Below are 25842 nucleotides of genomic sequence, written 5' to 3' on the forward strand. Positions count from 1 at the left end.
TTAATTATTTTTATTGTTTGAGAATTTCACACATGCATATAATGTGTTTTATAAAAATCTATTCCTCATTCCTTACATTCATACTTATTCCCTACCTCTTCCACTAAATTCTTCCTGCAAATTTTATGTGCCCTCTTTAAAAATCTACTAAGTCTACTTAAGGGTGGCTTTTAAGTGCATGGGTGCAGGACAATCTACAGGCATGGGTAGCATCTTGGAGGCTGCATCCCTGAAGAAAATTGATTGTCCCTCATGCAATAGCGAGTAACATCTTTTAAGAGAGTGAAACGTACTTGTAGTGTTAGAAAAGGAAGGACTTGGTTTTAGACAATAGGCTTAAGCAAGCCGCAGTGGAGATGCTACTTTACACAAGCATGTCTAAAATTCCATTGAATCCTGTCTTTATGAATGAATGCTATTTCATTGTTTGTAAAGGCCCTATACTTACTCATCCATGGATCACCTAGGCTGATTCTGAGTTCCAGATGTTGTGAGTAGTGCCACAGTAGACATGGATGTGAAGGTATGTCTTTGTCATGATGACCTCAATTCTTTTGGATATATATCCATAGGGAAATTGCTGTTTCATATGGCATTTCTATTTTCAGTATTTTTATAGAACCTCCATACTGTTCTCCATAATGACTGGTCTAATTTACAACCCCACCAACAATGTATATGGAAGAGTTTCTTTTTTCTCCACATGGTTTTTCATTTGTGGAAGCTAAATTAAGTTAGCTTGATTGTAGATGATTACTGGAGGTTGGGAAGGGCACAAAGGAAGGAAGTCTGGCCAAAGGGGGGTTGAATTGTATCTCTGCATGCTTCATGCATGTGTTGAAATTTCACTGAACTCATTAGTGTTCACCATTAATGCATGTTAATCAAAATAAAAGTGATTCAAAAAACGCTCCAATACGAACCTATGTTATTCCATGTGTAAAGCCTTCAGTCAATTTTTATCACAGTTTGAATCCCCACACACTCTGGAAAAAACTAAAAGCAAATGGAAACAAACCCTTAGCATGCAGCTAAGATCTGCCTAGCTTGGCATGCCCCTCTTTCTCTCATCTGTCCTGTACCCATGTGCCTGCTCATTGCCAGGTCCTTTCCACACATTCAAGTTCTGCCAGGCTCTACTTTTTCGCACTCCATGGCTGGCTAGCTCTATTTTCACACTTTCTGGGGGAGCATTTCTTTATTTGGGATCTGATGTATGCACATATGTGGGAAGGAATGTAGAAATAATACATTGGGGGTGGGGATCACCAGGAGTCTCATTACTCTATCACTATGTGAACATTCAAAAGATTCAAGACAAAGAATACTGATAATCATTACTGTATCTCACAAATATGTAGAATACAAAGAAGGCATAAGTAGGCTGGCAATGCGGTTTATTTGATAGGATGCCTGCCTAGCCCGCATAACCACATAAACTGAGCATGGTGCTGATGCTTATAGTTCCAGCTCCCAGGAGGTGAAGGAAGGAGGATCAGGGTTCAAGGTCACCTTTACCTGCATAGAAAGTATGAGGACAGCCTGTGGGATACATGACACCTTGCTTTAACAAAAAGCATAATCAAAGGATAGTATTTTTTTTAAATCTTGCAAAGAGCTAATGAAGACATAAAGCAGAGAATGTAAGAAAGCATAGTTTACAAAAATATGTTCACTGATTATAAGACAGATAGATGAAATGGACAACTTAGAAATAACTCCATTTTCAGGAGGGTGTCATATCAATATTAGAAATAAGAATGTAAGAGAAAAAAGAAAGGAACTGCTTAAACGCAAAAGTAGCTTTTGACTTGAGCCCAATAAATAATAGAGTTATTGGATTTAGCATGCTTATAAGTTAGTGTAGTCTAGCATTCAGGAAAATGGGGCCAAGGCTGCCTGGCAATGGAGAGTGATGGTATGGTTAGTAATAACGTCATCGATGAGCAAAATCTAGAAAGGAAGAGAAACATAGCTGCTGAAGATCACACACCTAAGGGAGAGCCAGTTGACCTAGTTAGAGAGGTCAAAGCAGCATTTAGATAGGAAATGATTTCAGGAAATAAAGAGGAAAGAAGTTCCAAGGAAAGGGGAATTGTTAACTGTGCTCAAAGAGGCCAAAGAGAATAATCTAGACAGGCTCATTAAAACAGGGAGATATATATATATATATATATATATATATATATATATATATATATATATATATAGTAAATACTATGAGAAGGACTAAGAAAAGTTGTGTTAGGCCACTGGACATGGTCAAGGGATGAATGAAGAGAGGTAAAGAAACTGAGGAGTCTTAATCCAGATTGTCTTGACTAGAGTTTTCAGTGATGTGTTATAGGGCCCCATTTCCTGTCAACATTTAATAGTCTTTGGATTAGAAAAGAAAGAGTATTGCAGGAATCCCTCACAGATAGCATATAAGGAAGTAAAACAGAATAACAACAGATAAACTTGACCTTAGGTATCAGTAAGGGAGCCACTGACATACAGACTATGGGCTGTAGACAGGCAGATAAAGCCAGCACATGATTAAGGAGGCATCCCTAATGTCTTGATTTAAATTTTGATGTTTAGTAAGATTAGAAATTATATGCAATGATTTCTTACTCTGCAATTTTACTTGAGCCGAGGCTGACAAAATCTTAACAATATTGAACCTGTCTTCATTCCTCCTCCCCAAAGCTTTGCACCGAGTATGTGCACGTGCATGCACAGTACTACCTTGCTATCTCTCTTTTGAAATGAAGCATGCCTTAACAACTTCAGGCTTTAACTGCTAACTTAATCACTTTAGGACAGACGATTTTACATTTGTTTCCTCCAAGGAAAGAAGTCAAAGACTGTAAACGATTTGTGAGAGAAGGATGGACCACAGATGAAGAAAAACAAAAGGGTCAGTAAATGAGAAAAGAGCCAGAAAGATAATTTACCTTTGCATTTTTTTTCTGAAAGCCTCTCCTTTCAAAAATCATGAATTTATTATTTGAACAGTTTCATTTATCTATTTTTGAGTTATAGCACATATATATTAGAAACTGGATCACATGAAGTTCTACTTAATAAAGACAGTATTACAAAAAACATTACATAAGCATCACCTTAAAATTTATTCTATCTTTTCTTATTATGGATATATGAGTGTATAAGATATGAGTACTTTCTTATCTGACTTTACAAAATTGAGTTTACTAAGGTACTTTCCAAAAAACTACCACTTTCCATATATGTAAAAATATTTCAATCATTTAATAACTTTTTTTCCCAAAATTGTGATTACTAGTGGCTGTTGTGCTGTGTAGCTCAGAGGGTTTTTTTTGGAAGAAAAAGAAAACCTCATTGGTCATGTGATGTTTGTGTGGACAAGAAGTCATCTCAGGTCACATCACTGGGAAGGCCATGTAATAGAACTATGGCCACACATCACAGAAGGGTATGAGTGCTACTGAATTTGAAGTTGAGATGCCACAGCTCGCACCACACCAAGCTGGCCCTGGCTCCAGGCCACAGCAAAGCCTCTGTGATGAGGTCATTTCCATAGAAACCTACCAGTGTGGGTACCATGGCTTATTTCAGTTCCTTCTCTTTAGTGGGAGTTTTGCCTGTCAATCATGTCAACTAATGATTCTGAAATCTTAGGAGCTGGGTCTCAAACCTGTCAAAGTTTTTTTTTTTTTGGTTTTTCGAGACAGGGTTTCTCTGTGTAGCTTTGCGCCTTTCCTGGAACTCACTTGGTAGCCCAGGCCAGCCTCGAACTCACAGAGATCCGCCTGGCTCTGCCTCCCGCGTGCTGGGATTAAAGGCGTGCGCCACCACCGCCCGGCTCAAACCTGTCAAAGTTTTGAGGAAAGCTATTTATTTCATATTTTACATTGTGCGAGAATTTCTGTATTCCAATAATATTGACCAAGGGTGTCATTTCCAAATATAAGGAAGGGGTCTGGATGATAGGTAGACTTTATAATGTCCATACTAACAGTATTTCCTGCAAAATAACTCCAGTGACATTCTTCAATTTGTTAATTTGAATATTTAGAGCACTTTCCACAATTTTCTTTAAGCAATTTTGATGAACATATTGGTGATGACCACTTTATAAATGAATCCTGATTTGCATGTCATATGATTTTCTTTTACACATTTGTAAAAGAGGAATTACTGGGTCAAGTGGTAGGAATGTATTTTAAATCTTTGATAGACATGTCTTCTTTACCCTAGGAAAGTTTCCACTAATTTACACTCTCAACAGGGAGATATAAATGTGTCCCTTTCCCCACTGTCTTGCCATTTCTGCTTATGCTCATTTTGTTAACTCCTTCTTAGTGTCAGCAACTTAGAAAGCATGTATTTCTGTTTTACTTTGCATGCCTTTGATTATTAGTGGATTTGAATGGTTTTCAGTTTGGTGATTTCCATGTGTTCTTTTAGAAATTGAAAGTGTATGCCCTCTACACTTAGCTCTCTACATTTTTGAGAAGGAACAAAATTAGTAAGTTGAATGATACCACATGCATTTTGTTACTTATTTATATTGTCTCATTTTCTCCTTTGTTAATGCAATAAATTTTATGCATATGTTTATAGTGGACTAGTTTGAAAAACTGCTTTATTGAACTATGCTTTATATTAGTACAAATTTTTATTTTATTTAGCAGTCTTAAGATTCTTACCTTAACTAATGTTTTTTTGAATTTTGCAATAATTTGATTTTATGGAAAAGATACAAGACCAATGTAAAGAACTCCCACAAACCGTAACTCCAAGTTTTATCAATTTCCTGTTCTTTTTTTTCCCTTAACCAAATGTCTATTACATCTCACATATATGTCACATCTCTACTGTTGTGGGATAATCTTTTTATACACTGTGAAGATGTGTCTCTACCAAGGCACCTTCTGATTGGTTTAATAAAAAGCTGAATGGCCAATAGCTAGGCAGGAGAGAATAGGAAGGACTTCTGGAGAGAGATAAGATCTCTGGGAGGAATCTGAGACATGGGATTCACCAGTGAGTCCCCAAGCAAGTGAGACATACAGTATGGAGAAGAGGTAATGAGCCATGTGGCTGAATATAGATTAATATAAATAGGTTAATTTAAGTTTTAAATGCTTGTTGGGAACAAGCTAAGGCCAAGCTTTCATAATTAATAAGACGTTTCAGGGTAGTTATTTGGGAGCTGGTGGTCCAAAGAAAGATCTTCATTCTTGCTATAGAATATGATTCACTGTGCTTAATATTTTCTGCTTAGACTTGCACTCTGGAAGCATCATCACAAAGTGAGACTGTTTTCTACTCATTGCCTTCTGTCTTTTGGCATGTGACACCAATTTGTATCATTTCTGGTACTGTTAACTTTGATCACTTGATTAATATATCAACTGGTTTTCAATTTTATTCTTTTATCCTTCTGTGGGTAACATTTTGTGGGTAGCTATTTTGAGATTGTGTACAATTTTGATTCTTCAACATTCTCCCTCCAATTTTAGAATCCTTGATATTTTTATGCCTGAATTAATTATTTCTGTGAGGATTTCCAAATGACATTTATCACATCCCAACATTACTTCTACATTTATTATTAGTCAGCATTGCAAGAGGGTAATTTATAATCTTTAGTTATTAACTATCATCAGTATTGTAAAATCTGAAATCATTTACTTTGCTATCAAATCATCCTAGACTTGGCTTACAGAAGCCCCATTCAAGCTGCCTCCTGGATATGTTTGCATGCATTGGTATTCTTTTAGTACTTTCTTACTTTCTTGTTCACCAGATGTTCCAGGCTCATGTTGTTTCTTCCCTGCCCTATCCTCATCTTTTCCTTTTAGCAACCCATGTCCCTTGTGGTGGATAATGATACTTTCAACACAAGATCTGGATGATAGGTACTAGGTAATGGTCATTGGTACTGGGGTGTTAATACTCTTTGGCCTCCCCTTCATCTCTGTCTCTAGTTTTTATATCTATCTCAAAGTCATGAATACATACAAACTACTCTAGTTTCATTCAGGGACCACTGTCTTTATTTCACTCTTCTCAGTGTTACATCTCTCTTTTCCCATAACAGGAGACTCGGTGTCACTGCACTTATTTGTTGATTTTCTCTCTGATTTTTCATGAGTTTCTGTCTAAACAACATTGAACTTACCACTAAGTTTATTACCGGGATGCTGAGCTCTTCAGTGATGTTTCCCCTCTTGGGACCCTGATCACATGGGCTCTGGCCCAGCCTGAGCTGCTTTCTGACTACATATATTTTTACTAAAAAGAAAGAAAAGAAAGAGCCTTGTTGGGTTTTGCATACTCAATTTGCTTATTTAAGCAAACCTTGGACAAGAACAATTTTAAAGACCCCTTCTATCATTAAAAAGATCATTGAAAGGGAATACTACTCTTTAGATACAAAGTGGTTCAATGAAATCCCCTGTATTTATTGAGCTCATATGCACATAAATATTTTAGTCTTTATATATGAATATGTACATTCAAAATGTTGTCTTCAATATTTCTTAAGGGTACAAGTTTTATTGTTATTTTTCAAGGGAACTTCTTCATGTGAATTTTAAGATTCCCTGTACAGACAGCTCTTCGGCTCCTAACGTTGTAACTTATTTCGTCTTATTTTCAAGAACGGCAAATATAGTTTGGATTAGTATGCAGATATAAAATGTTTATTTAGCTTAATGAGAAATAGGGGAGCTTCAAATAAATGCAGGAGGCTTGAAAATACTAAGTAAATGTAAGCAGATTGGATTGGCCTGGGGGGGAAAAAAAACAACACATCTTAAAAGTCCTTTCTACAAGGGAAATACTGACTGAAACCTCCATGAAATAATAGCCCCAACAACTTTCTTTTTTTTTTTCTTTCACGTTTCGTTTCTCCTTCACACTAGCTTTCTGGTTGTTGACTTGGATAGAGACTTACTAACACAATTATGAGCCTATTGTCTTAGGTGGTGGTGGCACACACCTTTAATCTCAGCACGTAGGAGGAAGAGGCAAGCAGAAATAGATGAGTTCAAGTCCAGGCTAGTCTATGGAGCAAACTCCAAGACAGCCAGGGTTACACAGGGAAATCCTGTCTAGAAAAACCACACACACACACACACACACACACACACACACACACACGCACACACGCACACACGAGCACGCACACGCACACGCACACACAGAGTTAAACTAAAAAGTCAGACAATTGGTCAACTTTAGCATACAGAATACAAATAATTATCACAGTGAATCATTAAGAATCCTAATAATCAATACCATTAATTATAAAAGCAAATCAAACCAAAAAAGATTTCAAAGTCTTGTTTTATTAAAATTCTTTAACAATCAAAGAGCTATCGGCTAAATTCAATTACAGTGCAAGTGTGCAACTTTGTCTGAAGTTGAGTAAGCCATGATATTCTGAAAAGATTATCAATGTGGCATGATGTTTACTAAGGAAAGGAGGAAGAATTGGAGACAGGGAGGAAGAAAGAAGTAACAAAAGACAGAAGAAAGAGACAGAGAGAAAAGTGCAGTACTTCCTCAAAGCTCTGTAATGGGTTTTGGTCAGCAGCAGGGATGTTTAAAAGAGCCAACTGTAAGACAGGCTTCTTAAAATTCAAATTTTAGAAATGAGTCTCAGACTATTGTTCATAAGAAAAGCAATACATTTAGAGTTTCTTTTCTAAGTCCATACAAGTACTCTAGAATTTATGAGTAAAGGAAATGTGGCTTTTTATCAGCAGGGGTAGAAAATCAAACATTTTGGTCTTAAAATGTGTTTCACTCTTAATATTTTTCACAATAATATTACTTTAATTGAGGCAATTATGCAATAAACTTCCTGCCAACAATGTATACATTTCCACCTGCCATGGGTGTGATTCGAATCACAGTGGCAAGAAAAATTTCAAATTCTAATTTATATTTTAGTGAGATTTATTGATCTATTTGAACACTTCAACACTCAAAACTGTTTTACTAAGAATATCCAATTTTAGTATTTTCAGATTAGACTGCTTATTTGTAATGTTAACTAAAATAGAATAGCATAAAAAGAGTCAAAGATTGAACATGGAAATAGCCACTCTGGCATTGATATCAATCTAAAAATCATGCAGTGCTAATACATAAATTGAAAATCAAAGGGTAGTTATAATGTATGGTAAATTGGTATTTAAAAATAACATTAACATTTAAAAATATTATTGTCATTATTGTTTTATATTCAAAGACACATGAGATTTCTAAACAAATACCCTATTTTTGAGGCTATTGTTCTCATAGTTAAAACAACTCAAATCGTCAATATACTCAGGTTTACTTTTAGTTTTTCCTATTACAATCCTTAAGTACTTATTCTGCAAACTTTTAGACATAACTTGATGTGTCACACAGGAAAACGAACTGGCAGGCGGCAGTAAATCTCTGCCATTGCTTAGATTCACAGAAAGTAGTTTTTGGTTTGTGTGCATCTGAATGGCCAGCAATGACAATGAACTTGCAGGTGTTGACCCACTCCAGAGATTCTGACTCCACTGTTCTGGATGTGGCTCTCAGGTAAGAGCACTTTGACAAGTGTAATAAACAGGAGGGTTGAGTTTACTGCAAATTGTGCAATAGTCATAACTAGAGATGAATAATGTAGCCTTAGCGCATGTACTTCCAATGGCAGTATGTTCAGAAGACCAAGAAACCATAGAAGAGTAACCTTCCGAGAAAAAAAAATTGTACATTAGTAGCAGAGAGAATTTTTATTAATATTTACCTCCTTATTTTATTGATATTAAAAATCGTATGTTCTTAATCTTTGATCCTGGACTCTATAAAGTATCAGGCACAGAAAACAAATATTAGGCTTCACATAGGGGCCTCTGAATTTATTAAGCAAAATGCATGTTGAAATTTGGGTAGCCTTGGCTCCCTCAGAGAGAATATATATTACCAAATAATCACAAGTGACCTCAAAGGTCAGTGCTGACTTATGCCTTTGCTGAGGCAAGGCATTATCCTGTATACTATATGAGGAAGCTCTGTGTAGCTGCCATTTAGACAAAGATAACTTACTGAACCACATAGAATATTTTTTCAACACAGGATATTTTATATGGAATGATCTTCATAAACTAATAAACTTCTTTGCTGTGAGAAACAGACAACAAATTAAGAGAGAAGTGCTGAAGATATTGAAAAACAACTAGTATGCTGAGAATGTGTGAAAATCAAATAAAGAAATAGATAGATAGATAGGTAGATAGATAGATAGATAGATAGATAGATAGATAGATGGATGGATGGATGGATGGACGGGCGGTCAGACGGACGGACTGACAGACAGACAGACAGACAGACAGACAGATAGACAGATAGATAGATAGATACAAAGATACAGATGCGGTTAAGATGGAAATATGATAATACTCGGAACAAACATAAATGTGCTTCATACCCTATTATAAGGTAATGAGAAGCCTTGGGCAGGTTTGTTGTTGACATTGGATTTAAGCTGTTGTTTATAATAAAGTTATTCATGTCTATTTACTAGTAATATTCAAATTACATGAGACAGTGAATAAACAGCACTTGGCCATTAACAGGCTCTTTTCTGTTTTTTTAATACTAATTCAAACTTAATTTCATTTGCACTGAGTTCTGGTTCTAAAAATGTGTCTTCGTGATTTTAATTTGAGAGAACACAGACAAATGGGTTTGTGTGTGTATGTGTATGTGTGTGTGTGGGGGGGAAACTTTGAAGATTTGGTAGTAAGAACTCAGGCCTGAGCATAAATCTTTAAAATAGTTATTCTTAAAGTCATGACAAAAATATTTTAACCCAATGGAAATGTTCACAAATCTGATTCCATTAAGCATTTTTTTTTCACTCAGAAACTTCACAGCCTCTCTGTGACCTTGAGCATGTAACTTGCCGTGAATAATTCTCTTTCTTCATTTTGAAACCAGGCCTTCTAATGTTCAGATTGTCAAGTGTATTTTGTTGAGAACTGTACACAATACCTATTTTGGTCTCTAGGAACTTCCTAATGATAATAAAGGTAAGAAAGTTACTCAAATTGTATAGTAATGTCACAATCATGCACTTTTTTGAAGAATGATCTATTATACAGAAATATGTAGGTAAAACCATGACTGGTGATTAGGCAAGATCTGTTCTAAAGATTCTTTAGTATTAATAGACTAGTTTATTCTTCCCTATGCCACTGAATCAAGTAGAAATTCTGTATTTTTAGAAAGGTATGTCTGCCTGTCTGTCTGTCTGTAAGGGCTTGTTTGTACTTTATAGGAGTTAGTAAAGTAACAAATTGACATAGTCATACATCTCTAGATATATTTACACATTAAATGGATTTCTTGAGTTCCCAACCCTTGTATGTCTTGTTCTTTGGCTCAAGTACTCTCCACTAATCTGCAAGGAAACATGCTCCTATTTGGAAATTTGTTAACCATAGAAATGCCTTTTCCAAGGAATAAAAGGAAGCTGTCAGCCATTGCAGATGGGACACCATAGAAGTCACATGATTGAAACACCCTTGTACCATGTGGACTCTGATATATTTTGTCTCCATTTTAGTTTAGTATTAGGAAGATCTGGGAAAGCAATGTTTTAAATGCTGCAATAACCAGTTACATTAACAGTAGCTACAGTCTAACTTTGCCACACCACTGACTGCATTTGGAATACTGACAGGAACCCTAAGACCATGTTTAAGTTGCAAAAAAGTATAAATCAAAAGTACAGAAATACAGCCCTAATATTTGTCAGTGCTTAGATCTTTCCTGATAGATGGATGGAAACTGCTAGAGATTTGGTTTTTCTTGCAATGAAATTGTGTAAGTAATCAGCTTTGTTTTCAAGGGAAAGGGGACCTAAGGAAGCCACCCTGTATGGGCACATGTATATGTTATTTAAGATTTTCAATCCTGGAAAACCATGACTCAGATGTGCCTCAGGGCAACTCCAGTAGAAACAAATTTTCTCCTATGACATCACAGAACCTGATCATTAGTTCAGCTTACAATAACTTATTAAATAAAGATACAAGCCACAAAGAAAGGCAACTAGGTGAGACGGGACCAAGGCTCCTAGGAATTTTTATTTTTCTAAAAATCTTTTACTAGCACATAAACAAATAATAATGATCTTCAGGGAAAAGACAGATTTTAAAAAAAGCTTCCTTAAATTCTGCAAAGTATTTAAAACAATAAAAGAACTTCTTAAGAATTTAAACATTGTGTACACTTATGTTAAGATAGCTGTGGCTTTGCTGAATGTTTTCCTAATCAAAGCTAGGAAAAAGAAAAAACACCACCAGCAATTGGCACATGGATCTTCTCAGTACTTTCTTTTCAAATCAACCATCTAGTAGAAAAATACATACTATAGTACAATTTTTTTTTTCAGAAAGAACTGTGCAAATGTCTTGCTCATTACAGCCACTCTCCATGGCTCACTCTTTTATTCCAATCTTCTCTTACCTTGCACGATCAAGTAAACTTGGGAGGTCTTGGGCTCATGCTGTGTCTGAACTGAGCATGTGTAGGATCCCTCATCATAGACATCCACCTTCTGGATTCGGAGGCTGTATTCCAGAGAATGGCGTTTCTCCAGCTCAACCCGAGGATCCAGGGACCACTTATCATGTCCAGCGAAGATGATGCCAGAGCGGTTCAACCAGGCCACTTTCGAGTTCTTGTCTTCGACCACACATCTACCAGAGCAGAATAATCCTGTTAGTGCCTCACCATTTCTGTTTGTTTTCATACTCTGCATGATGGGACTCAACAAGACCAATCAAGACAAGTAATTACAGGCATAATAAATCATCCTCATGATATTTCTGAAAGTGCTAAGTACTTTCACCATTTCATTTAAGATCCAATCACCACCCATTGTGTGAATGTTATTGCATTATTTTTGATTCAGCAATAAACAACTGGAATGTGAGTTATACAACCCAGTCAAGTTAAATGATGATTGACTTCCCATTAGCTTATCTTCTTCATGTTTAGGAAAAGGTCATTTGCACAGAACTCCATCTGCTTAAGTATTTTGAGAATCATGCAATTCATACTGTGGCACTTTTGCTGCATTTCAGACTGTGTTTATTCTTTCATAAGCATGACTTTCAGTCCTGTGAGTTATGCTTCATATTTAGAAGAATTAGTCTACATTTCAGAATTCACTTGTGACCCTGAAGCACTTGGAATGCCCATCACCTAGGAAAAGAAACGTGTGTGTGTGTGTGTGTCTGTTTGTGTGTGTGTGTGTGTGTGTGTGTGTGTATGTTCATGTGTGAGCAGATGTTGTATCAAGAACATATCAAGAAAAATATCATTTGGTTTAGGTTCCATTCTGCTTGCTGAGAGCAACAGGTTGCTTGATGGAGAGAGAGTTTGCTATCAGCACTTTTGGTCATATTAAACAAACAATGTTTCATAGGAGATGAAGGAAACAGATTTGTGCTCATATTCCAAAGAAGATAAATGATAAGTGCTAGTATGAATGGCAAGATGTGTGTGCATGTGTGTGTGTGTGTGTGTGTGTGTGTGTGTGTGTGTGTGTATGTGAAAGAGAGGGGGTAAATGTTAGTTAAGATTTTCCTTGAATTTTATGTTTAAATAGTTGAGCTAGGAAAGAAAAAAGAAAAAACACTTTCTCTATATATCCCTATGGCAAGACGTATATCTGCCCTACAGGAAGAGGAACCCAAGTTCTTGTTCACAGCTGTAGAGCCAGCTGCTCAACACTCTAAGGCACAAAAGAAGGACAGAAATTCCCAGTACCTTGACAACAGAACAATTAAAACAATGTATTCCCCTGTATTTTCTAAGTCAAATCAAATGCAAGTCTCCCCTAGGCTGGAAACATAGGCTGCCCACACCCGTGCATAGGGAAGAAGCATGAGGAACCCATGGGCTGTCCAAACCTGGCTCTAAAGGCCAAACCACATCTCTCATAACAAGAAGAAAAGTACTGTCTTTAATATACCCTAACTACAGTGCAAAGCCTTTCCCGCCCAATTACATTTAAGTAAATGGTATGTTCTTTTAAGAGTGAAAACTTGGGTACTTCCCCATCCCCCTCGCCAAGAAAACAGCCCCCTGTGACACCAGTGAAAACCGGAGACATAAGCACACCTTCAGTATGGCGGTTTCTCAGAAAATTGGGAATCAATCTTCCCCAAGACCCAGCTATACCACTCTTGAGCATATACCCAAGGAATGCTCAATCATACCCCAAGGACACATGTTCAACTATGTTCATAGCAGCATTATTTGTAATAGCTAGAACCTGGAAAGAACCTAGATGCCCCTCAACTGAAGAATGGCAAAGAAAATGTGGTACATATACACAACGGAGTACTACTCAGCAGAGAAAAACAATGACATCATGAAGTTTGCAGGCAAATGGATGGATCTAGAAAATATCGTCCTTAGTGAGATAACCCAGACAGCCGTTTGGCTTGAACTGTACAGGGCCCCCCAGGCAGTGGGATCAGAACCTGTCCCTAGTGCATGAACTGGCTTTTCGGAACCTAGTGCCTATAGTGGGACACTTTGCGCAGCCTTGGTGCAGGAAGAAGGGGCTCAGACCTGCCTGAACTGAATGTACCAGGCTCTGCTGACTCCCCATGGGAGACCTTGTCTTGGAGAAGGTGGTAAGGGGAGGTGGGTGGGGGGGAAAGGCTGGGGGGTGGGAGGAGGGAGGACAGGGGAATCTGTGGTTGGTATGTAAAATGAATAGAAAATATCTTAATAAAAATATTTGTAAAAAATAAAGTCCAATGTAATGAAATGGAGATCAAACAAACAAACAAACAAAAAAGTGAAAATGTGGCACCTTAGATGCTAGGATGCACAGATCATATGTTTCTTCTTTCCTTGTTTGTTTCCACAAACACAGATCATTTTAGGTACTAGGTGTTATTTCCATCTACCAAGATGTATTTCTCTGTCACACAGATATTGTTGGGGATAATTACACATGTTTGCTAATTTTGGGCTAGTCTACAATGAACATGACTGTTATTTCATGGACATGACTGCTGCTCCATTCCAGACTTTGCTTTTTCTATTTCTTTGGCATCAATTCTCTGCTCAGAATAGCATCAAAAGCACTTTTCAATTTAGGGTGATTTAGAATTAAATGATAGTGTGTTGTCTGCACCATTAAAGAATTATAGTATGTAGACATTGTGTTTTGTGTTCTTATCTATTTGCAAGGATGAAAATGAACCTGTGTAAATGTATTTTAAATCCCCAAGCATGTGTCCCTTGTGTTTTTGTCATATGTATAACTCAAAATAACAATAACCAGACTTACTATATCATAGAGAAGTACTGTAGTTGTCCTTTAGTCCCCAGAATGACCATGATATGTTTATCATATTGCAAAGATAAATAGAATGTGGTGAGCCCAGCCACAATGGATACATCTACAACAAAATTCCTGTACCTAATCCAGGCAGTGGTGGCACACGCCTTTAATCCCAGCACTCAGGAGGCAGAGGCAGGCAGATCTCTGTGAGTTCGAGGACAGCCTGGTCTACAAAGTGAGTTCCAGGATAGAATCTAAAGCTACCCAGAGAAGCCCTGTCTCAAAAAAAAAAAAATCCTGCACCTAAGGATGCTTGAAAAGAGGGCAGAAGGAGTTAAGAGCCAAAAGACCAGGAAGTCTATGTGATTGTGTCTCCTAGCAATAACAAGGAAAGCATCCCCATAATACTTCAACAATTGGACAACCTAACCATAATACCTCAACAATTCTGCTTCCTAAGCACAATCTGAACAATGACAATATCAATCGACAGGCTAACAAAGTAGTGGGAATCCCACCGGGTCCTACACTGAAACAGAGAACTACAGGCAGCTAATGATAGCTGAAATAAGGCAAATTAGCTTCTTCCAGGGAAGCACCTCCAACTGGTTATCCAGTACAAATGTCTCCAACTAAATTGATAGAAAGCAGGCCCTACTAAAAGGACTTAGCAAGCTGTATTTATATATTCATGAATTTGTATATGTGGAATAATAATAAACAAAAGAAAATGTCAATTTGAAATGGAATTGGAGGTTTATGAAGAGTTGGAAAGAAGGGACGTGGGAAAGGTTGGAGGGAAGAAAAGGAAGGTAGAAGTGGTACAATTATATTTCAGTTTTAAAATTTTTAATAAAAAGCAAATAGACCTGAATTCTGTTCATTTTATATGTATGTATATTGTTTATCAATTTAATAAATACAATTTTTGGATTACTCATCTGGACATTTTACAAAGAAATTCTCAAATACAATAGGCATTTTGGAAATGCTTTCCACGTCAACTAGCATGTTCACAAAGGCAAACAAAGGTCATATGGCTGCTATGTTCCAGCCCCACATCCCAAGCCCTACCAAATCCACAAATAAATTGGGCCAATTTTCTTATCAGCATAGGTGTAGAAATGCTATGTCAGGTCTTTAGGATCTTTTGGCATTTTAGCAATTTTTCTCCATGGAAAAGTTAAAAATCACATACATCATTATTCCAAATTATCTTCGGAAACTATTCCAATCTATCTTACCTAAAGAAGCAGTTGATTATTTCAGCAGAACTGCTAGACTCATAAAAATGCACTGACTGCAACAATGCGTTATGTGAAGCTTTGTCATGACGATCTACATAACATCTTACTTTTAGTTTGGGCTTCATCCTTCTTTACTTTTCAAATTTATCTCTTACTTGCAAACAAGCGAAAGGTGTGTTAAAATCCTGTCACATATTTTACTGGTTCACCAGATTATTTGGACAACAAACACAAGGGAACAAAACAGTTTTCTATATGTATATATAAATATATATATTGACTTGCTGAATCTTTAAAGTTTCATTTTATGTAGTCAAAAGGTCCCAAGTAAATGCATTCTTTATAGATCAGAAAATAATTCCTCCACAATATGACAATTTTTTAACAAAAAACTGAGCAAATGTTCTTCTAGAACTAATGTATTTTTTAATTTTAAAAATCTTGATATGAGGTGATAACTAATTTAAATTATAAACTGTACACATAAGAAAAGGATGCTAAAAGCCAAGTATTAATCTTAATTTGCATAACTCTATGTCTATTAAAGGAACCAGTCACTGAATAATCACATACCACCTGGCTATGCAGAATTGAGAATGCTGGTACAAACGCATATCCATCATTCACTGACTTGACAACAAGTATCATGGGTTTGCATCGAGGAACAACGTTGGCTTAACTACGTGTTAGGCAGGGATGCAGAGTGAATTAAGACTCTGGAGCTGTACCATCACATTGTGATTACAATAAATTAGTGCCATTTAAATGCTCTTTGCATACAGGACAATGTTGTAGTTCAGAGAATATGTATAATGATTCTATCTCCCAAATCAGCCCAGATTAAAACAGAAAGTGTGGAAACTATTTTAAAAATCTGTTCCTTCATGTATTTCTCAATTTAATGAGATGTTTTTATCAATGAGCTTATGATATTGCAAATACTTCTGGAGTTGAGAAAGACTGTATGAAATAAAGAGAAAAAAAGAACAATCAGGTCAGGAATAGATGAGGGTTAGAGATTGTCCTTACACTTAGATGGGATTTGTGGCTGGAAGCTGAGGCCATAGGATGTTTCTTCTCTAGGAAAGCTTTTCAAGTCAGTATCCAGTCCTTTTCCTTGGGTCCTACTTACAACATCCTCATACTCAACATCAGACTCTAGTTATTTGAACTCATATGTTTACTAAACACAGTGACCTTATAATTCACTGAAGAATCTTAGTGATTTAACGTTGTAAACACCATCTACTCAGTAGACACTTTCAGAATTGTCAAATAAATGCTCTGAATTTAACTTACTATTAGGTCAACTATCAAATCTTTATTGGTTATATAATTTGGTTATATAATTTTTGAAGAATAATTAACATTATTATTAAAAATTAAAAATTTCAAGGTAACATTAAAGACTATTGAATATGATATTAAATGAATCTGTGGGAAGATCACTGAGATAGAAGGCTTAGTGGGTAAAGGCACTTGTGCTTCAAGCCTGTTGGCCTGAGTTCAATCCCCTGAAACTATATACATGAGAAATATGTACAGTAGCATTTATACAGCCTACATCATATACATTACAAAGACACACACACGTGCACCCATGCTAAAACTCAATTATTAATTTAAAGTTTAAAAAGAAAACAGATAAAGTCACATTAATTATTTATTACTCTATATTAGTTATTTTTGTTGCCCTGATGAAACTTCATGACCAAAAGTGACTTATGGAAGAAAGCATTTATTTTGGATATGAGTTCATAGCATCATGAGCCCATAACATCATGAGCATCATGAGCCCTTACAATCATGGGAGGCATGGCAACAGGTGGCCAGAGTAGGAAACAGAGAGGTTACATTTCAACCACACACAGATAGCAGAGATGGTAAACTATAGGAAGGGTAGGCTATAAATTCTCAAAATCCATCCCTTGTGACTGACTTCCTCTTGCAAGGCTTCACCTCCTAAACATTCCATAACCTCCTCAAATAACCTGAGACCAAGTGTTCATACGTGAGCCTGTGTGGGACATTGTTCATTCCAACCACCACAACTAAGAATGATCATTATGAAAAAAAAAATCTGTATTGCATGTAAACAGCTTGAAAAACAGGAAAAGTACCAGTGTTGAGTAGGTTGCCTTCTGCAAAAATCACAAACTCTTAAATAGCAGGAGGGTTATCTACCTTAAGTATATAACTATGGTTTTTATAATCAGCATTTTATCTATAATGATTAGTATATCTGAATCTATAAAAGTGTCATAAGAATTCAATGTATTCATAAAACTCTGGAGTACTGGGTCTCTGCCAGTACCTTACGCTAGATATGTGAGGCACAGTTACATAGATGGGCACACTGCAATTCCATTTATGTTATAGAAAGTTAGTGATTATACTTCTAAACAGCAAATGTAACTGGAAACAAAGGAAATGTTCAACCCAGTCTGCACTAGTATATGAACAAATTTGCTGGCAAGATTTCCATCATGTAAATGATACATTCCAATCAGACTAAACTGTTTAGCTGTTACTAAGCACATCATTGCATATTTTAAAAGTATTATTAGCTCAAAACTTTCCATCATAGCATTTGTATTTGTCTAAGCATAGTATTATACATTTTCCATTCCCTATTGGAAGACTAGAATCTGGTATTTATTTAAGGCAAGGATAAAAATACACAAATATTATTTAGTCTGTGGTCTGTTTTTATGGATGTTTTTATATTTCAATACTGGGGGACATTGTAACTGGATGAGTAGGTACTTTGTTCCTTAAGTAGATGCAATTTGTGCCCACAGGTGACATTGGTAATATGTGGAGACAGTTTTTGCTACAACTGATAAGGGACTCTTTGTTGCTGGTATATTGAGGGGAGACATCATGTGTAGGTGTGTTGATATACATACTTCAATACACAGAGCAATAACCACACAAAAAGATATGTCCTATACAGAATATAGACAGAAGCAAGGGGGGAGAACCTGAATTATGTCTTTAACTTTGGTTCAAATACCTAGAATTATAATGTAAATATCCTCATTGCAGTGGCATTTTCCATAAGGTATAGTCTTCTTAATATCAGAAAACTCTGAATCATATGTGAAGTTCATGGCAAGGGCAATGCAATGAGACAGAACAATTCTTTGCTTATAAGTTAATAGTTACACAATCTTTTTAAAAAAATGAGTAAATGAGATTTTAAATGCTCTTACACACTGAAAGCTATATACCTCTAAGGCAAGAGGTATGCCATTTACCCTGATCTGACCTAACACACTGTATACGTACATTGATGTCACTCATAGCACCCTAGAAATATGTGCTGTTACTATGTGACAATTGCAGGTCACATGTATTAAAATAAGAATGGGCACACAATTGAAAGACTTTGTTTATAACTATATAATGATAGAGTCTTGTACATTGCATTGTTGATAGTGAAAGTAAAGGATCTAACTTGTTTGGTTTCCAGTTTAAGTTTTAGAAACTATTTCTCCTTAGTGTTTCACCCTTGTGCAAAACTGGATCACTAGCAACCAGAATAAGTAAAGGATCAACAAGTCTTTGAAAATTTTTGATTCGGGAAAACTGTTTCTATTTTTATTTTATTGTTTCTATTATTTATTTTATTTTATTTTTTTGATTTTTCGAGACAGGGTTTCTCTGTGTAGCTTTGCGCCTTTCCTGGAACTCTCTTGGTAGCCCAGGCTGGCCTCGAACTCACAGAGATCCATCTGGCTCTGCCTCCCGAGTGCTGGGATTAAAGGCGTGCGCCACCACCGCCCGGCTCTATTATTTTCTGTTTTTGTTATTTTATTGGGATATATTCATTGTAACACAGCAATGGATTTCATAAAAATATTGTCATACATCGTCTACTTTTATCACATATCCCCCTAGTACTTCCTTATTTTTCCCTCTTTCCTTTCCTGCAACTCCCCTTTATTCTCCCCTTCATTTAAAGAAGACAGTCCACCTTTTTCATGGCATATACATATGCTGGGTTATATGTGTCTCTATAAAATCTAGGGTTCACGAATGAAAGAAAATGTGTGATATTTGTCTTTCTGAATCCGGTTTATACCATTTAATAGGATAGTCTCCACTTGCATCCGTTTCTTTGACGACATAATCGCATAACATTTTGTGGCTGAACAAAACTCCATTATATATCTAATTAGAGATACCATTTTCTTCATCCATTAATCTATTGACAGATGTCTACACTGATTCCATAACTTGCTATTGCAATTGTGCTGCAACAAGCATGGATGTTCTCATGTCTATGTGATATGCTGACTTAAAGGCTTTCATGTAAATACCTAAGAAATGCCTGACTGGGTCACATAGGAGATTTCTTTTTAGCTTTTTAGACCCCTCCCTATCCATATGTATTTCCATAATAGTCAGACTAATTTACATTCTTAATGACAGTGTATAAGAATTCCCTTTTTCTTCATCAGCAATTGATTTTATTACTCATTAAGGAAATATATACATATATTATTATATGTAATATAAATATATAATATATAATATAAATACATATTTCCTTAACGAGTAATAAATTTTTTATATATTTATATATATATTACATATCTTGTGGAAAGATGCAAGATGTGAATTGAAAAGAACTTTTTAAGAATGTGTTCGCCCTTTATTTTGATGCTGTTCATGTTGTAACTTCAATCTTACAAATAAAGCCCTCAATGAATCAGCAAAACTATCATAGAATCATTTCACTCTAAAAGGAAAGATAATTGGTCTGGGAAGTGATGCTATATATTACCAACATTAAAAGCATAGAATCAGGAAGATTTCAAGCAGAAGATGGAATAAACTATCATGAAAATACCCCAGACTATTCTGATTCAGAAGTCCTTAGTCTGGTTTTATAACATTATTTTAAGAATAATGAATTCTAAGAACTATGCAAACACATTTTAAAAATACTCAGTTAGATAACTACTAAATTCAAGAAATTTCTAATTGTTAATCATTTTGGTTTGGCTTCATTACCATTTTATAACATTGTGCTCAGATATTAGAAAAGGAACTCTGGATTTGACTGTTGACCATTAGAAATCCTCACTGACCTTTGCCGCAAGAACCTTCACCTCTCCAGCTTGCTTGCTTCCAGATTTGCTTTGTGGTGGTGGTGGAAGAGGAGGAGGATGTTAGAGTTTAATGGTAATGTAATTCTTACTTAAGTTATACACATTAGTTGCTTTTTTTTGCATACAACGCTACTTCATGCTTAATGGACAACAGTACTAAGCAAGCATAGTTTCCCAGGCACTGGGAAACTAAAAACATCCACAAGATACAGGTTATTGTAGTTACTGTAATGATTGTTTTATTTCAGTGGGTTGGACCCAAACTCCTAAAGCTCTGAGCTTTGCCTCTTGTAACATCTAATGTACTTAAAGTGTTTCAATATCCAGACATTTTAAAAAAATACCATATTGTGTTATTACAAGTCTGAAAAGATGGAGCAGGAATTCTTTTCTGTGATAGTTAGAAAAACGGAGGCTTGGAGATGTCAGTGAATGTCCAATTGGTAGGCTGACTTTAGGCACAAGAGCAGGTGGGGCTGGAGAGATGGCTACTATGTTTAATGTCAGTCCACTGCTCTTGCAGAGGACCCAAATTTCGGTCCTAGCACTCACACTGGCAGGCCTTTAATAGCTTGTATCTCCAGTTTCAGCATGGTATAACTGCTCTGGCTTCCTGCATTCATGCATATACACATGTGCAGACACAGAAACACACACACACACACAAAATTAAGAATAAAATGATGAACTTTTAAAAAAGCACAGCCCCTGTCTAAGGAATCCCATATCATTGAAGAGCACTGGTGTCTTTCTTCTGCGCTCAGGGGTAATGACTGCCTCCTTAGATGCTTTGCATCAGTAAATGAACAATGCATTAAGAGTACTTAGTGTGCTTTGAAATACCTTAACAATGCTTCTTCTTTAACTTGACCTTGAAGATTCCCTCTGTAGTAACGTAATTGTTGAGCTATACCAAGCAACTTGGAATATCGCGATTTGCCTAGTCCTTGTTGACTGATAGACAACTTCACAAAAATCTTTTGGGGGACTTGTTCTATTCTGTGTTTTCTTCCATATCTCCTCCAGTTAGCAACATTACCCTTAAAAACAATACAATTTAAGTTGAAAAAAAACAGAGGTTTTGATGTCATCTATGAAACACTGAATGTCTTATTTACTTTTCTGTTGTGGTGATAAAGCACCATGACCAAGTTAATTTAGAGAAGGAAGGGTTTATTTTGGGCTTATGGTTCTAGAGGTTCAAGAGTCCATTATAATCATGGTGGGGAAACCTTGCAGCAAGCCCCAAGCATGGCAGCAGGAACAGCTGAGAGCTCACATCTTCAACCCCAGATATGAAGCAGGGAAGGCAAACTGCACAAGCCTTTAAGGTTCCAAACCTGCTCCCAGTGACATACTTCCACCAGCAAGGCCACACCTCCTAGGCTTCCCCCATACAGGGCTACCAACTGGGAATCAAACATTTAAATGCTAGTGATAACGGGGACGTCTCATTCAAACTACCATAGTGTAAATGGATCTTTTATAATCTTGTGACTGGGTAGCTCAGGCATTAAATGTTTCCCGATCTCTGTCCAGTCCAATGTGTTCTATAAATGGTAAACCTAAAATAATAGCTTTCCTCTAGGACAGCGAGGATAGAGGATGACAGCTGACTCATGCTGTGGCTTGTGGTCTGCAGAGATCTGCGGGCACAGCTGGGGCTCCTCCTGGGCTAGATGAAGCTCACCCTGTGTGTTGTATGTCCTTGGAACTCCCATGTTGTATGAACGAGGCCCACGCCTTCCCAGAGAGCTAGTGCTAGTTATACTATGACCAAAGTAGCAAGGGTCTCCAATCCTTCCCTCTCCTTTAAACTACAGACTCTCCTTCTAGCCTCATAGTTTAGAGAATACAAACAAAAAATTCAAATCTTGCTTTAGTTTTGATTCTCCATACACGTCTCTGTTCTCCATTAAAAAAAAAATTCACCTAGAGTGAGAAAAATCAAACTTGCCTAAGTTGTATATTTAAAAGAACAAAATGAGTCTTGGGATCTGCCTCTGATGTGTACTTAAAATCTTCATGCACTAGGCAATTAAGAACAATTCCACAGCTCTTTGAAGAAAATTCTGTTACCTTATGAGTCATTACAAAATAAATATCAAAAAATATGCTAAGTTCTAAAAGGAAAAATAATGAGGTCTATACCATGTAGGCTTACTCTTTATCTCATCCCAGCAGTAAGGAGAAAGAAAAGTGCTTACAATAAATTATGAGGCACTTTGGATGAGCATTCTGATGGATGAGGCATAGCTGTAAAGTCAGAAGACGGTTCTCCATAAGTCTCACTTGAAAACCCAACCCCTTACTTTATAGTCGTATCATGTCCAGCATTATGCAAATATTGCCTTTGGAGCTGAACCACATTATAATATGAGTCATCATTGCATTACATGCATTTAAATATAATTCAGATCAAATTGTGCCAAGACATGACAATTAATAGATACAGCATGCATGCCATTACAGAGTTAGCACATAGAAAATAAGTATGCAAATAAATGACTTAGGAATGAGACAGCCTATCAAGCCTACAATTTGGAAAGAGTCCTTCTCTCTCCTTTGCCTTTACAGGTACAGGTAAAAGAGATAAAAAATAAAGGCAGAAAATTTAAAGAGGCAAAGAAGTCTTTACTTTTAAAAATACGTTTTGTGGATACATGTGTGAAATAGGGGACTCCAGCTGCTGCAGACTGGTGGAGATATTATCAAACAGATCCATCATAGGTGAAGGAAATGTAGCACTCCCCTCCCCCAGCTGTCAGGAAGCTGATAGATCACTGACGAATGCATATAATTCACAAGGGCTCCTCTCACATGGAGAATAGTAATCATAAGGATTTGTCTGGCTTCTGTGTTGATTTTCTATCACCTACTTTCCCCTTCACCTCAACTTCTGCATTTCCTGTCTCCAAATTGTTCTTTTTTTCCCTCAGTATTGTTTTGCAACGGACAGTGATCTGAGAAGGTCTTCACCATGGGGCAACAATCTATTTTTGTGTGTGTGTTTTCCCCTTTCATCACGTTATTTTTTTCCTCCCTAACATGCTTTTTTTCCCCCTCATCTAAACCTTTTGCTGAAAGCCTGTCACTTCTGAACAGATCAACAAGCAGGTCGTGAATAGGACTTGGAGCCAGGCGATCAAAAGGAGCTTTAGAAGTTACTGAAAGAGTTGGGATAAAAGCAAGGACAGGTGAGTTTGAATGAAAGCCCATTTGAGAGAACTCTTGTAATGAACTCATCCTGCTTAAGGGGCAGAATAACAGAAGCAACTCCAATGTCCAGGAGCATAAAGCACTGACCCTGGTAGGGTGATGGAGGTGAAGAGAGACTCCTCGCATCTGGATTTGACAGTGAGAGGAAGTCAGAGGCCACTGACTCTTGTATTACATCCACCAAATAATCTACCTCTGAAATATCAGAGCAGTCTAAATTCAAGAGAGAGCTGTGGGTGTTTAAGGTGATGGTCTACAAAGAAGCCCTATGACTCAAAAGAACTACCTTTTAAGCCTGAGGGCACTTATATCCCAACTCTGACTCTGTTGGTCCATGCTGACAGAAGGGCATCTTCTCTCCCGGTGACTCTCTAATAAGGCTGTTTAATGAGAAGATAGAAGTAAGTGGAGATCAGTGTAGTATTGTTTGCCAACCTTCCTCTCTTCTGGGTTAACATCATTGTAGTGAACACTTCATCTGGCACCAAGAACTCTTTAGAAATCTAGTATGTTCTCAGCTGCATAAGTTATGTTTGACCAATCAAAAACGTCTATTCTTCCTTGAGAGCAAGTCACATCTGTTAGACTATATGAAGAGCACTCTCAGAAGGATGTCGCAATCCACTATTCACCAAATCCAATAGCCTGGAGTATCTATCCTATGTTTTGTCTCCAAAGCATTTACTACATATCCCTAATTTCCTGTTCTTCACCTGACTTTCTCACATTTCTCGATTTCCACTCTTGTCTCCTCTTTCTCGATCCACCTGCATGATGCTCTTGTCTCAGGGTTGTACTTTTCTTCTTTTCACAGCTCTTGGAGTATATTAATATTTTAATATTCTTTTCCTTTGTTAGTATTGAGGCTTCTACTCCACTTCATCTGATTGGAATCTAAAGCATGGATGGCCACCAGCAGCTTCAAGTTCCTATCTGAAGGCACCTGGATGTTAAGTGTTTGAGCTGAAGCTTACATTCTGCTTCCCTCTCCTTCTAAATTGTGAACTTTCAGTTAATAGAGCCGTAATTCATCTCTGATCGTAATTTCATAGGCATGGAGTTATTTTTGCTTCCTTGTTCTCTGTCATATCACATTGAATGTTATTTAATATTTTTGTTGCTAACACTGACCTCTGCTTTCCATCGTCTATTTTAATATTGATGATACCCTTCCCATTTTTTTTTCTAACACTGCTACAGAGCTTTTACAGATGGTGTTCTAGCCTATGGCACAGCATCCTCGACTCACAACTACTGTATCATCTTTTGTAAGAAAAGGACATACATAAGTCCTTTTCTAACATATAATCCACTTGTTTCAATATTTCTCATCCTTTTTAATCTATTAAAGTTTAAATAACTCAGTCAAACTTAAATCTGCCTGTTCCATTAGCCTGGGACCTCAGTATTATAGTCTTGACTTGATTTGAACTTTATTCTTTTCTTAGTTGTTTATATTGAGGTTTACATACATGAGTACTATATTCACCATACAACCAGCACCTTAGCAAAAAGTCATACTGCCACATACCACATAGGGACAATTCTCCTGTGGATTCACCACTAACGTGGTTGAACCTCAGTTGCATGCCTTGCTACATGAGACCAGTTACGTATAAATGTTCACACCAAACTCATCCTTGATTCTGCCATATCCTCATCAACAACAGACAAAGGAATAATTCTATCAAATTCCAAGTTGGAGAACCAATGATTTGTAATGGGATTACTTGCATATCTTGCCTGAGGTGTTACTTATAGAAGCAACAGTGACTCCAACTTAACTGCATCATTGCAAAAGTTCCAGTGCTTCATTGATGAAAAACTCATGGAAGCTGCACCACGGAGACTCCTATATTCTTCCTGTTGAAGGAAGTAACTAATATTGTTCATCAAGACATGTCCCACTGATACCAATCCT

At 36.7% G+C, this 25842-nt stretch overlaps 1 protein-coding gene across 2 annotated transcripts in view; it reads right to left on the bottom strand.

The window, feature by feature from the left end:
• The window catches only part of Lsamp (limbic system associated membrane protein), a 637116-nt gene that overhangs the window by 291361 nt on the left and 319913 nt on the right, over positions 1-25842 (bottom strand). For both annotated transcript variants that reach the window (XM_059277383.1, XM_059277382.1), the window contains one exon: positions 11494-11726. In XM_059277383.1, the coding sequence (XP_059133366.1) occupies positions 11494-11726 (233 nt within the window). The remainder of the gene's footprint in view (positions 1-11493; positions 11727-25842) is intronic.

The sequence above is a fragment of the Peromyscus eremicus genome, chromosome 12, assembly GCF_949786415.1.
Source record: "Peromyscus eremicus chromosome 12, PerEre_H2_v1, whole genome shotgun sequence".
NCBI lineage: Eukaryota > Metazoa > Chordata > Mammalia > Rodentia > Cricetidae > Peromyscus > Peromyscus eremicus.